Consider the following 14,654-nt stretch of genomic DNA (forward strand, 5'->3'; position numbering starts at 1 on the left):
GGGCACCTGCCCCTTCAAGGCATAGGCCTGTACCACAATCTGTCTGATCCACCTAGAAATGGTGGCCTACAAGACCGCCATACTTTTTTGCAGACAAGCTACCAAAATGAACAGAGAGTCTGACTTCCGAAAGGGAGCCGTGGCAGACAAATACACCCTTAGAGTCCTGGCCATGTCCAAGGAATAAAAGGGTCACCTCTTTAGGATGTGTCAATTTAGGACACAGAGATGGTAACACAACAAAGTGAAACTCCAAAACCACCTTCGGCAGAAAAGAAGGTTGCAGACGCAACACCACCTTATCCTTATGGATAACCAGATAGAGTGACGTGCAAGACAAGGTCGCCAGTTCCGAAACACTCCTGACCGAAGTAATGGCCACTAGGATGACCTCTTTCTGAGAAAGAATCAACAGGGGAATCTCCCTGATATTTTCAGATGCCATCCTTTCTCCTCACACGTGGAGATGTAGGCCTTCCAGGTGCGATGGTATATCTTCCGAGAAGAAGATTTCCGTGCCTTCGACATAGTTGGAATCACCGAGTCCGACAGACCCCGGTTCCTCAACACCTGGCTCTCAATAGCCATGCCGTTAAAGCCAGCGATGGTAAAGCAGGATCAAAGATTGGACCTTGAGATAGGAGTTCCTTTCGCAATGGCAGTCGTCAGGGAGCGTCTGCCACCAGACGCACCAGGTCTGCGTACCAGGGCCGCTGAGGCCAATCTGGGGCAACCAGGATTACTGGAGTCCCCTCGGCTTCCACTCTGCGAAGCAGACGTGGCAACAGTTTTAGTGGAGGAAAGGCGTAGATCAGCTGGTACTGATCCCACAGAGCCACCAGCGCGTCTGATGCGTCTGCCCACGGATCTCCTGTCCTGGACACGAGTCTTGGCACATTCGGATTGAGACGAGAGGCCAATAAATCCACATCTGGTGTGCCCCACTTTAGACACAGCAGCCTGAATATCTCCGGATGCAACACCCATTCTCCTGGGTCCAGCATCTGTCGACTCAGATAGTCCGCTTGCCAATTTTCCACCCCCGGGATGTAAATGGCCGACAGGGCCGGTACGTGTCGCTCTGCCCAATGAAGTATGTGAGTGACCTCCCGAGCAGTGGCTGAGCTTCTTGTTCCCCCTTGGTGATTTATGTATGCCACAGCCGTGGCATTGTCCGACTGTATCCTGATTGGATGCCCTTGAAAACTCATCGAACATGTGTGGAGGCACAGCCTGATCGCTTTCAATTCGAGCAGTTTGATCGGCAACTTGGATTCTTCCGTCGACCAGAGGCCCTGAGCCAACTGAATCCCCATCACTCCACCCCAGCCGGATAGACTGGCGCCTGTAGTGATCACCGTCCATTTCAGAGGAAGGAACGATTTTCCGGACTGAATCACCGGGGACCTCATCCACCAGATCAGAGAGTCCCTGACTGGCTGGCTCACCTGGATATGTCGATCCAGGGACAACCAAGATTTTTCCCATTTCAACAAGATCTCCTTCTGCAGTACTCTGGTGTGGAACTGGGCATAAGGTACAGCCTCGAAGGAGGCTACCATGAGTCCCAGTACTCGCATGCTAAAGCCGAGCGAAGACCACTTGCGGTACAACAGTAGTTTGACCGCAGATCTGAGAGTCTGCAATCTGTCTGAAGGGAGAAAAACTCTCGCTTCCCCGGAGTCCAATAGCAAACCTAGGTGCGCCAGACGCTGGGTCAGAACAATCACTGACTTCTTTAGGTTCAACAGCCACCCAAATTCTTGCAGGGTCTGCATGGTGATCGCCACATCCTCCTCTAATTCTGAGGCGGAAAATGCTCTCAGGAGGAGATCGTCCAGGTAGGCCACGATCGCAATCCCACGTTGTCGCAGCAACGCCAATACTGGAGCCAGTACCTTGGTAAAGACTCGGGGGGCTGATGCCAGGCCAAAGGGAAGAGCCACAAATTGGTAATGGGCTTCTCCGACTGCCAAACGTAGAAATTTTTGATGCCGAAGGCATATGGGTGTGTGCAGGTATGCATCCTGGATGTCTAAGGATGCCAGGGAGTCCCCTTGATGAAGTGCAGCGACTACTGAGCGAACTGATTCCATTCTGAACCTCTGCACTTTTACAAAGTGATTGAGGGCTTTTAAGTCCAAGATCGGGCATACCCCTTCCTTCTTGGGAACCACAAACAGATTTCAGTAGAATCCCTGGAAGCGTTCCGATTCCGGAACTGGTACAATCACCCCCTGATTCAGCAAGTCCCTTACCGCCCCCAACAAGGCCTCCCGGCAAACCGAGGATACGGGTATGCTGGAGGGGAAGAATCTGCTTGACGGCCAAGAGAAACTATCTTGTAGCCTGTGGAAATCAGATCGCAGACCCATTGGTCGGATAACCGGGAGGACCACCGGGCTGCAAACTCCTGAAGGCGACCCCCCCACCTTAGACATAGGTGGGGGCAAACCTTCATGCGGTAGCACTTTTGTTCACAGGCTTATTAGGCTTGTGGTTCCAGGGACGCTTTTGATCGTCCGCGGGCGTCCTGACGGTCCGTTGTGGGCGACCCCATTCCTTGCAAATTAACTTACCAAAATAAGTCAGATACGGGAACACGTGCTGACCCTACCATGTCTGCCACCTGAAGGGAACTTAGGACAGGGACACCCTCCTGCTGCCGTTAGCTGAGGAACTCTAACCCGCTGGACTCACCACCCTGGGCCGTTACGCGCTGTATTACTGCAATGCCTGATGATCCCCAGTGCTCCCAGATGCAGAGATAGCAGAAAACCGTGTCGGTGACCAGCCGGTCGCACGATCAGTGGCCGATCAAACACGTGTTCAGAACACAAGATAACCTTCCCAGCACCCTGTGATGACCAAACAGGAACCAGAGGCCACAGAGGCAGCTGCTAGAGCACAAAAACGTGGTCCGGCTACAAGAAAATGACCGCCGGTGTTCTCAATAGGGAATCACCAGGAAAAATGGTCGACTGAAGCCAGAAGCCAGTCTGACCCTTGCCCATATTTAAAATGGCCGCCGAACAGCACTATGAGGGACTAGAGCGAACATGTGGCAGGCACAGCGCTGCACCAACACAGGAGCATGACTACACAGGCATCCAGCGGGACTAAGCTTCAGGACCCAGCACAGCTAAAACCCCCAGGTGAGAGCCCAGACACACACACATCGCTCAGCACATGTACAGCTCCCTCCCCCATGTGAGGAGGGAGTTAGGGACAGGGGAGAGAAGAGAGGGGGGGTGAGGGGGGGCCCCCGAATTGACCTCCCAGGGAATGCCCAGCTGCTCCACCCTGCCAGGCAGGGAGAGCTGTACTTACCAGTCCTGAAGCTGGGAGACATTCCACGGTAGTCAGCTCCTGATCAGTACAGGGAAGACTACTGGCCTTGGCATACTGTGACGCAGACATCAGTAGCCTGGTCATACGTACACCCCGAAGCATAAAGCTCACGGACCACCTCTGGAGCGAAGGTATGTCATGGCCTGCCGAGCCTTAGCTGTGACCTGCACACGCTCGCTGTTCGGACTGGGGAGACTACAAGGATAAGTGAACCAGCCTGTCACCCAGCCGGCTGTCGATAGAAGATCACAGGATCATTCATCTTGCGCAAAAAGCCAAGCTTCTGCATAAAAAAAAAAAAAAAAAACACATGGACCTATGGGCCCGCAGGGTTCCTAGGTCTTATCTCCTCACTAGGTAAGAAAAAACTGAGTTCTGCCTGAGCAGGCTGTGGGGTTGTAGTCTAGGGACCACCCCAAGGGCGGAACTAAAAGTTCTCAAGTGTATTAAAACTTGCCTAGTAATCTCCAGTGATAGGGCTGACAACCCATTTTGTTACAGAGAGGAGCTGTGTCAGTCGGTGAATATAAGAGAAAATAGTTTTAACCTTTTTCATTGTTTCTTTGTATCCTATAACAAATTGCTGGAATTTTAGTGTTTGCAATTATAAGATTAAAAATTATGCAATTGCCACTTACTTCCAGGTGTCTTCTGAACTATGACTGTAAAATTCAAGGTAAGTCCCGGCTGATTAGTGGTCTTTCTGTCCACTACACAATTTTGCAAAGAAAAGTTAAAGTTATTTTGTATATTTGCAGGTTGCTTTTCATGCAGCTTTAATGTTGACAGCTTTGGTAGGTGGTATTGTACTTCCAACTCATTCTTTTCACACACTGGTATCGTGTAGTTGACAAACTTGACTACAGCTGCATGACCAGAAGGCAAGTTGAATTTCCAAGTCATGCGTTCATTAGAAGGAAATGCAGATGGATAGTTTGCAGAAAATAGTGTTACAAGTGATTCCGTCTTGAAATTGGTATCAATGATGCACAATCCTGTTGAAAGCAAAACATGAAAGGAAAGCACCTGAGTACTTGGCGGACTGGTAATGTTTATTGTATGCTAGATGCTGTCAAAGGTGACTGCCCACATAAATTGGGGCAAACAATAATTAATATCCATATCAATACTGTACAGAATTCATAATTAAATCTGAACCTCAGGCAGATATAATCAACAAAACAATTATATAGCTCTATATTTATATAAGGATTTAAAAAGTGCGTGTGTAAATTTTTAACACCGTCTTGCAGTCCTATACAGCAGCACTCAGTCTGGAAGAGGGAGGAGCAGAACCAAAAGCTAGTCAGGTATGTGGCATGCAAATGTTGCTGACAAAGAACATGCTGACAGAGGGAGAGATCAGTGTACAGAGAGATGACCTTATCAGTCTCCTTCTGCTCCTTTACTTTCCATTTAAAAGGCTCAGTGTGGAGAGAAGAAATCACTGTACCCCTATAAAGTCAATAACTGAAAGTGATAATAATGATAAGGTTTGTGTCATCCTTTTAGTTGTGCTGTGTGGCAGGGCTCTGAAGATCACAAAACTGATAGAAAATAATTACTTTGGCAGGTTAAATAGTTCCCCTCCATGTATTTAGTCATTTTGTTTGGCTGTTCAGCTTTAAACATATTGCAGCACAATTAACCACAAAATAAATCATATGCTTTAGAACAGGGGTCTCCAAACTTTTTAAACAGTCAGTTTAGGGTCCTTCAGACTGTGGTTAGTAAGAATAGAAAATGCCTCAGTGTCAATGGGAGTAAACAATGCTCCATTGTTGGTGTCAGTGGGAGGAACAGTGCCCCAAGGGCTGGTGTAAAGGACTAGCGTCAAATGTAGAGCTTTACCACTTCCCGACCAGCCACCGCAGTTACACTGTGGCAGGTTGGCTCCCCTGGGCAAACCATCATAGCTATACATCGGCTCGCTTTCAGGCCACTAGGGGGCGTGGACCGCCAGGCACCCGTGATCACGCCACACAGAGACGGAACAGAGATCTGTCAATGTAAAAAGACAGATCTCCGTGCTGTCAGGGAAGAGAAGAGTGATCTGTTGTTCATACTAAGTATGAACGAACAGTCTCCTCACCCAGGTAGTCCCACTCCCCCCAGTTAGAAACACTCCCTAGGACACAGTTAACCCCTTGAGCACCCCCCTATACTGTTAACCCCTTCCCTGCCAGTGTTATTTACACAGTAATCAGTGCATTTATACAGCGATCAGTGCTATAAAAAGGTCAATGGTCCCAAGAAAAGTTTCAAAAGTATCCGATCTATTACACAATGTCGCAGTCCCGGAAAAAAAAACCCCCAAAAAAAAAAAAAATAATAAAAATAAAAAACGCAGATCACTGCCATTACTAGGAAAAAAATAAAAAATAAAGGCATTTTTAATAAACTCAATTTTAGTCATACATTTAGGCCAAAATATATTCAGCCACATGTCTTTGGTAAAAAAAATAAAATAAATGGGGATTTCACTACCTATCACAGTTTTTTTGTTTTTTTTTACACAACGTCACTAAATGAGACAATGTTCAAACATGGCGTGGTTATATGTGGAATTACACCCCATACTACATTCTATTGCTTCTCCCAATGTGTGGAACTTTTTGGCAGTCTAACCACGTACAGGACCCTGAAAACCAATCACCGCCTTGAGGCTTTCTAAGGGCGTACATTTTTGATTTCACTCCCCACTGCCCATCACAGTTTCGGAGACCATGAAATGCCCAGAAAGCACAACCCCCCCCCCATGACCCCATTTTGGAAAGAAGACACCCCAAGCTATTTGCTGAGTGGCATGTTGAGTATTTTGCAGATCTCGCTTTTTGTCACAAAGTTTTGAAAATTGAAAAAAAAAAATACATTAGCCGCTAGGATTGCCGTTACATGAAAGCCGACCGCTGGCTGAAAAGAATGATACCAGTACGTTGCTGGTCCTTGTTGGGTATACATTGTAATGGTCTTTTTAGTCATGCAGCCTGTGAGCTGAACAAAAAAAAAAAAAAAAATGGCTCGGTGTGTATGCCCACCATTATAATACCGCCCTTCATTCCCCCGCTTCTAACGATGGGCATACATGCACCTTTTTTTATTTTTTTTTAACTGTGGTGGTGAAATCACCTCCTACAGCTCTGTAGTGGCTGATTTACATATCGTGGGAGAAAACACTGTTGCTGTCAAGATAAATACTGCAGCTGAATGGTGTACCTCCTAAGCAAAATGATGGTTGACAATAAAACAAAGTTACATTACAGTATAACAGTAAGACTTACTATACCTGCAAAGCCAATACAATAAAACAAAACATAGTAAAAATAAAACATTTTTTAACGCAATCTGTACCTAAAAAATATATGCCGAAGCATGGGGGCAATTCGCTCCTAATTTTAGGAGCAAATCACTCCTCCACCCCTGCCCCCATGCTTTAGTATTTATGCTTTTTCTTTTAACCGGGGTGGTGAAATCACCTCTGACAGCGCTGGAGTCATGGCTTTCCATATCGTGGGAGCCAACTCTGTCGCTATTAAGATAAATAAGCCAGTGCTGCAGCTGAATGGCATATCTGAAAACAAAAATGGTTAACAATAAAACACAGTAAAGTATAAAATAATTACATACCTGAAAAGCAAACATTATAAAACATAGTAACAATAAAACATTGAATTGTACAATACAGTAAAAAAAAAAAAAAAAAAAAAAAGAAGAGCAGAATAGAGAGAAAATAAAAACGTTTTTTTTTTTTTAAATTTTACTTTTTGGTTTTTTTTTTTTCACTTTTTTTATAACTAACAGTTCGGTTCCAGGTTTGGGTCTCCCAAAATGCGATGGCATCTTTGGAGACCCTGTGAGTGCATGTCCTAGTCTGTGCAGTGCTGTATCCTACACTAATACTCCACTAGTGTGTGGTAGCGTTCAAAGTATTCACCAATGCAAAGACCAGAATGGTCAGGACAATAGGGACAATAATAGCGGGTGTCATGCCTATAGCCGCACTTTCTACAGACACAACATTGTCTCTGGTGGGCTCGTTAGGTAGGGGTACCGGGGATTACATAAGGAAAATGCCTCTCATGCAGCCGGCTTACTGCATTTGGATTGGGAAGTTGGGCCACAGCACCGCCTTGAAACAGAAAGGCTGTGATGATCTCTTCCTGGAATTTAAGAAAGGATCCAGTTCATCCTGAAGCTTTGCATAGCACATAAGCATTCAGCAGAGCCAACTGAAATAAGTATACAGACACTTTTTTGTACCAGCGTCTGGCCTTACGGGCTACTAGGTACGGCGCCAACAACTGGTCGTTGAGGTCCACCCCTCCCATATTAAGGTTATATTCGTAGACACAGAGGGGTTTCTCCACAACACCAGTCGCCATTGGAATTTGGACTGTGTCTGCATAAAGGAAGGACAGAACAAAAACATTCAGATTATCCCTCCACTTCATAGCAGGCAAATTACTACACTTCAAGCAGGCTCTCTCCCCCAGGATAAGCGGGGAATCTACAAGCCGCTGGGGTAAGCCCCAGCGATTAGATTGAATGGTGCCACATGTGGCAATTCCGTGATAACGCAAGTGAATAAAAAGTGTCATGCTCATGTAATAATTGACCACATACAAGTGGTAACCCTTTCTGAATAAGGGTGACACCAAGTCCCACACAATCTTACCAGCGTATGTAATCTGGGCAGTTCTCCGGCTCTACGTGACTATCTCTTCCCTCGTAAACCATAAAAAAACTTAATGCATAGCCTGTGGTCCTGTCACAGAGCTTATACATCCTGACCCCACATCTGGCACGCTTGCTGGGAAGATACGGTTTGAAAGACAAGAAGCCAGAAAACATAATCAGGGACTCAATGCAGACAACTTGATGGGGAGTAAACAAGGCTGCAAACTGTTGATTGAAGTGGTTTATGAGGGTGCCGAATTTTGTAGAGCCAATTGTATCCAGGGTCACCTCGAGGATGACCGAGTTAATTGTCATTGAAGTGCATGAACTGCAAGAACTGCCCGTAGCGTGCCCTGGCCATGGAGGCAGAGAACGCATATGGTGAATTGGGTCAGTGGACCAATATGACCGCAACTCACTCTTTAGTTATGCCCATGAGGAGGGATAGACCCAGAAAGGTCTTAAATTCGTAAACTGTAATTGGTTTCCAATCTCTGGCAAGCATCAAATGGGAATTAGTGGCTTTGAATTGACTAGCATACAAATTGCTTTGGTCCACAATAGCTCTATATAGATCTTCCATGAAAAATAGCAAATAAAAATTAAGTGATGCAAAATCAACTGTTTCCACCTGAATTCCGGGTTGGCCAGTTAATGGGGGGGGGGAGTGCAGGTGTTGCAGAAGTGGTGGGCTCCCAATTAGGATTGGCGAATGCAGCAGGAAGAACATTATGAGCTTGACGGGCCTGCGTTTGTCTTCTTGGTGGCTGCGGGACACTAGTTTTGCTAGCCACCGCACCAGCTTGAACTGCACTTATGGGACTCTCCACGTCAACACGTATTACTGCAGTGCCTGGACTACGACCAGGGTGTACTAGGCCGCTGTTGCTTGCCAGTTCACCAGAAGGATGAGCGGCACTAGTACTGGCTCTCTGCACATACGAGAGTCCTGGGGTTCTTGCACCTCAACAGCTGAAGAACCGGGTCTGTTACCCCTGACCTTGGCAGGGACCACAACTCCGTCATTTAACCATTCAAAACTTGAAGTTACTTGAAGATTGTGTCAGTGTCCGTGTATACTCAATGGATGCTCAGAAAGAGAAGAAACTGGCCATAGTGTAATATAGTCTACATTTTTTAGACTATTTTTTCCAATAGAAACAAAAAAGCAACAATTTTGGGAAAAAATTTTTTTTTTACTTTTTGCTGTAATGAATATTCCCAAAATTTTTTTAATCAGTTCCCGACTGCCGCATGCCAATGTGCGTCAACAGAATGGCACGGGTGGGCAAATAGGCGTCCTCAGACAAATAGGCGTCCTCAGCAGTTTAGGGTTCCCAAAAACAGTGTTAGCGGGATCAGCCCAGATACCTCCTAGCACCTGAGTTTAGACCCTGCGCCCAGCCCAGCCCACCCAAGCGCAGTATCAATCGATCACTGTCACTTACAAAAACACAAAACACATAACTGCAGCATTCACAGAGTCAGGCCTGATCCCTGCGAACACCAACAGTTTTTTTGGTAGCATTTGTAGCATTCGGTCGCTGACAGTCAGAAGGTTTTTTTTTTTGTGGGTCTCACTAGTGTACCAGGAAATTTGGAGACCAAAATGTCAAATCTAAGGTACACTAGTGAAGAGGCCTACACGTCTCTGAGCATGACAGTGAAGGGGAGGTCACTCATCTGTCAGATTCGGGCTCAGAATACAATGGTTAATCGATTTCCTTTCTAGTATGCTAGTTTCGTGTTAGTTTTGTGCCTATAATCTCAGGAAACCTACATTACTTGGGTGACCCTTGGATTGATGATGCGATGCCTGAAGGGAGACTTCATTCCACACTTCAAGCTCAGTACGTACCTCCAGACCGGACATGGCCTCCTCAACCAATGGGAATCACCTAAAGATTGTATCGTGGAACGCTAAGGGGCTTTGCTCTCCAAGTATGCGCATGTCCATTCTTAGACACCTGAAGCATCTCCAGATGGATGTGGCCTCAGGAGACACATCTGTCAGCAGACGATTTGACCCATTTACAGAAATGGGAACTGTATATGGCTCACCCGCCATATGTCAAAAAGCTATAGTAGCCATCTTATTACACAAAAACCTGAAGCATACTATTAACCACTTCAACACTGGCGTATAGTCATATGGGATCTCCCATCCTGGGCGGGCGTCATATGACAGCCTCTCATTCCGGCCGTCTATGGGGCGCGAGCGCACCTGCGGCATTGCTCGGGACCCGATGCGCGTGCCTGGCGGCTGCGATGTCCGCTGGGCCCCCGTGATTGCCCGGAAACACAGCTGGACCGTGGATCTGTGTGTGTAAACACTCGGATCCACATCCTGTCAGTGGAGAGGAGACCGATGGTGTGTTCTCAGTAGTGATGGTCGAACTTCAGATGGGACGTTTCGCAAACGCGATCCGCGAACGTGCCCAAATGTTGGCAGACCCCATTCACTTTAATGGCAGGCGAACCTTAAAAACCTCCAGGTCATATTTTCAGCCACAAAATACTTACTAGCTGTGCACACATAGTCCCACAACATGGACACGGACATACCAGAAATATTAAGTGAATCTGGGATTGACAACGACAAGCATTCTTTTTTTATCTGTGAAATTTTGTCAATTCAGGAGCGCATGAATGCCATGGAGGAGAGGCAAGGTCAGGCGTGGCTATGAAGAGGGTGCAGGAGATGATCAGTGCCACAGTCCTGTGCCAGTGTCCCAGTGTGACAACCTGTGCTTGAGCCCCTGACCCCTCCCTCTGCCCAGCCTTTACCCCCATCTATGCAGGGCTCCACTTTGGTGGTCCGGAGGTGCCAGTCCAGTGCTGATCCTCAGCCATTGTGCTGGCACTGCCTGCTGATTGGCTTCTGCGCTGCTATCTCCCTCACTGACCCCAGCACCGAGATAGAGAGCACTGACACCAGCACCAAGATAGAGAGCACTGACACCAACACTGACAACCCACCACATGGCCACTGACATAACAAAAGTATGAAGTGAATCTGGGATCGACAACGACAAGCATTCTTTTTTTATCTGAAATTTTGACAATTCAGGACTCAGGAGCGCGTGAAGGCAATGGAGGAGAGGAAATGTCAGGGTAGGCTATGAAGAGGGTGCAGGAGATGATCACCAGCACCAGCACAGTGATAGAGAGCACTGACAGCAGCACCGATACCAGCAACTCACTGCGGGACCCAAAAATATGACACCGCTCAACCTCTTCAAAACAGGAGGGTACGGGCATTTAGTGCGGTGTGCTTTTTTTGTACAAGGAAGTGAGCCAAAGGTAGAAAAAAGGTCTGTGTGCTAGATTATATACCGTATATACTCGAGTATAAGCCGAGATTTTCAGCCTCTTTTTTGAGGCTGAAAGTGCCCCCCTCGGCTTATACTCGAGTCACCGCTGTCTGACTGCCCGAACAGCGTGTCGAGCAGACAGACAGCGGCCATTCTACCTTTCAAAAGCCGCGCCTCCGCCTCCGCCTGTGATAGGCGGAACACTCAATTTCCCAGCAGTCAGTGTTCCGCCTATCACGGACATCGGCTCATCCTCGGATGAGCCGATGTCCGTGATAGGCGGAACACTGACTGCTGGGAAATTGAGTGTTCCGCCTATCACAGGCGGAGGCGGGGCTTTTGAACAGGGGAATGGCCGCCAGGGCGCCGACGAAGAGCGGCGATCCTGGCATGGGACGACACAGAGGCTCGGGACGGGACGACACGGAGGCTCGGGACGGGACGACACGGAGGCTCGGGACGGGACGACACGGAGGCTCGGGACGGGACGACACGGAGGCTCGGGACGGGACGACACGGAGGCTCGGGACGGGACCGGACGGAGGCTCGGGACAGGTAGGCTGGACACACAAGGCTGCACGGACACACACACACACACACACACACACACGGATGGATGGATGGATGGACACACACACACACACACACACAGGGATGGATGGATGGATGGACGCACACACACACAGGGATGGATGGATGGATGGACGCACACACACACAGGGATGGATGGATGGACACACACACAGGGATGGATGGATGGACACACACACAGGGATGGACGGACACACAGGGATGGACGGACACAGAGGGATGGACGGACACACACAGGGATGGACAGGCATATCTCACCCTCGGCTTATACACGAGTCAATAGGTTTCCCAGTTTTTTGGGGGTAAATTGGGGGCCTCGGCTTATACTCGGGTCGGCCTATACTCGAGTATATACGGTAAATCGTTTATAGAGTTATGCATATACATGGTCTACTGGTCACATGTATCGAATTCCTCCGAGATCCATGCCTCATTCATTTTAATAAATGTGAGGTAGTCACTGTCGTGAGCTAGGCGAGTGCGCTTATCGGTCACGATCCCCCTGCTGGCTGAACGTCCTTTCGGACAGGACACTGGACAAGGGGCAAGACAACAGTTCCATTGCAAATTGGGCAAGCTCTGGCCAGAGGATAAGCCTGCCCACCCAGTAGTCCAGGGGCTCATCACTTCTCAGAGCATCCACATCGACTGTTAACCCGATGTAGTCAGACACCTGTCAGTCTAGGCGTTCCCTGATGCTGGATCCGGATGACACCGGTCGATGGGTTGGCTGAAAGAATGATCTCATATCAGAAGTGACCAACACATCTTCAAACTGCCGTCTTCTTGCAGGCGCTGTTGGATTGGTACCCGTAACCCTTTCTCTGGGAGTGGGAATTCCTCTGCCAGTGCACGCAAAAGCAGAATGCAGCATTTCTCTAAGCAAGGCCTGGAAGTGCTCCATTCCGACAGCCCTCTGTGATGGTGGTAACATTTACGCCATTTTGTGTTTGTACCGGGGTCTAAGTACGTTGCCACCCAGTACTGGTCCTTGACCTTTATGCTTTTTATACGGGGGTCCCTGTTAAAAACACTGGAGCATGAAGGCCCCCATTAGCACTAAACTGGAAGCGGTGTGGTGGCCTGGCTCCTGCTCATCATCCAGGATAATGTCATCCTCCTCGTTCTCCTCCCCCCCATCCACGGACAACAACAGGGATCCCAGAAAGTTTTAAAGCATGCACTTTGTGCCCCTCCTCATCCGCCCCGGCACCATCCTCCTCTGACTTCTCTTCAGACTCCTGTTGTTTACTTGTCTCAGATAGAGTAGCCACCCCTGGGAATTCATCCAGCATTGCTACTTCCTCATCTTCCTGCTCCTCCACGGCTTGATCAATGACACAACGCAATGCACGCTCCATAAAGAAGGCATAAGGTGCGATGTCACTGATGGCACCATGACTGCGATTGACCAGTTTGGTGATCTCATAAAATTGCTGCAAAAGTCTGCATGCGTCGTGCATGAGCAGCCACTGGCACAGTGAAAAGGAAGCATAGTGCTGGATGGAGGGCGTGAGCTGCCAGAGTTAACTTTACATGTTAAACAAGCAGGTGATTGGCCGCTAGGACCGCCTAGCAACCAATCTCCTGCTGGTTAACTTGCAAAGTTAACTTAAGCAGCTTCCACGCTTCTGCCCCCCATCCAGCACTGTGCTGCCTCTCACTATGCTCTGCTAGTAAAAAGAGAGCGGTGGAATCTGGGGGAATGGCTTGGCACAGCCCTGATCGTGATTTACTTGTTGCCTTCCTGCGATCGACAGGTAGATCGTGATCGACAGGTTGCCAACCCTAGCTATAATGTTTTTCAACATCACGATGTGTTTCATAATATCAAATTAGTTGCTATATGTGAACCTAGAATATCATTTTGTTTCCTCATCAGGAACAGCAGAAAAAGAAGGGCAGAGATTTGTCACAGAGATTGTGCAACAAAACAATCCTAGAATATTAAAGACAACCACTCCCTGACATAATATAGTATTCTAAGCAGAAGGAGTAGTGTGATCAATGGGCTCCATATCAACAAACAAATAGATCAATGTATGAATAATCGTATAGGGATTACACCCGACACTAAAATTTAAATACACCAGAAAGGTGTTACATTGCTTTAAGGCTCATTGTATGTTACGTCCCCATACTTTCTTCAATGATCCATAGCATCTAAGCTTATCGCTTTACACCTGGGTCAGAAAGCCGTTGATGGCAATCTACATGTCGACCGTGGGCAGCTGATGGGTAGATCGTGAACACAGATGACTTTGCCAGTTCTCCCTCACAGACACTACTGTTTGGGAGGCAAAGGACACTACAGTGGGTGGGGTGAAATGAAGGGGGGCACAGGACACTACTGTGTTTGGTACAGTTAGGGTCCTTTCACACGGGGCGGATCAGTTCTGATCCGCCCCGTGGATATCCGTTTGCTCAGCGGGGATCACTCCGCCGATCCCCGCTGAGCAGGGAGATGACAGCTCCGTCTCTGCACACTGCGCAGGGACGGACCTGTCACAGCGCCGCTCTCCCCTATGGGAGATCGGATGACGAGGGACCGCAGTGCCCGTCGTCACCCGATCCGATCCGCAGACGGATGGAAAAATAGCTTTTTCCTCCGTTACACTTTTTCGGATCGGAGCGGGTCGGATGTCAGCGGACATGTCACCGCTGACATCCGACGCTCCATAGACCTCTATGGAGCACCCGTTCAGGTCCGCCTGAAAAACG

The 14,654-nt window shown here is 48.1% G+C and overlaps 1 protein-coding gene across 1 annotated transcript in view; it reads right to left on the bottom strand.

The window, feature by feature from the left end:
* CDCP1 (CUB domain containing protein 1) overlaps nucleotides 1–14,654 on the bottom strand; it is a 173,194-nt gene that overhangs the window by 70,017 nt on the left and 88,523 nt on the right. Inside the window, exon 4 of the mRNA XM_077491587.1 lies at nucleotides 3,990–4,346. Coding sequence (XP_077347713.1) covers nucleotides 3,990–4,346 — 357 coding nt within the window. The remainder of the gene's footprint in view (nucleotides 1–3,989; nucleotides 4,347–14,654) is intronic.

Source organism: Lithobates pipiens, unplaced genomic scaffold (genome assembly GCF_037356315.1).
Source record: "Lithobates pipiens isolate NorthernLeopardFrog02 unplaced genomic scaffold, aLitPip1_a1.2 Scaffold_19, whole genome shotgun sequence".
Classification (NCBI taxonomy): domain Eukaryota; kingdom Metazoa; phylum Chordata; class Amphibia; order Anura; family Ranidae; genus Lithobates; species Lithobates pipiens.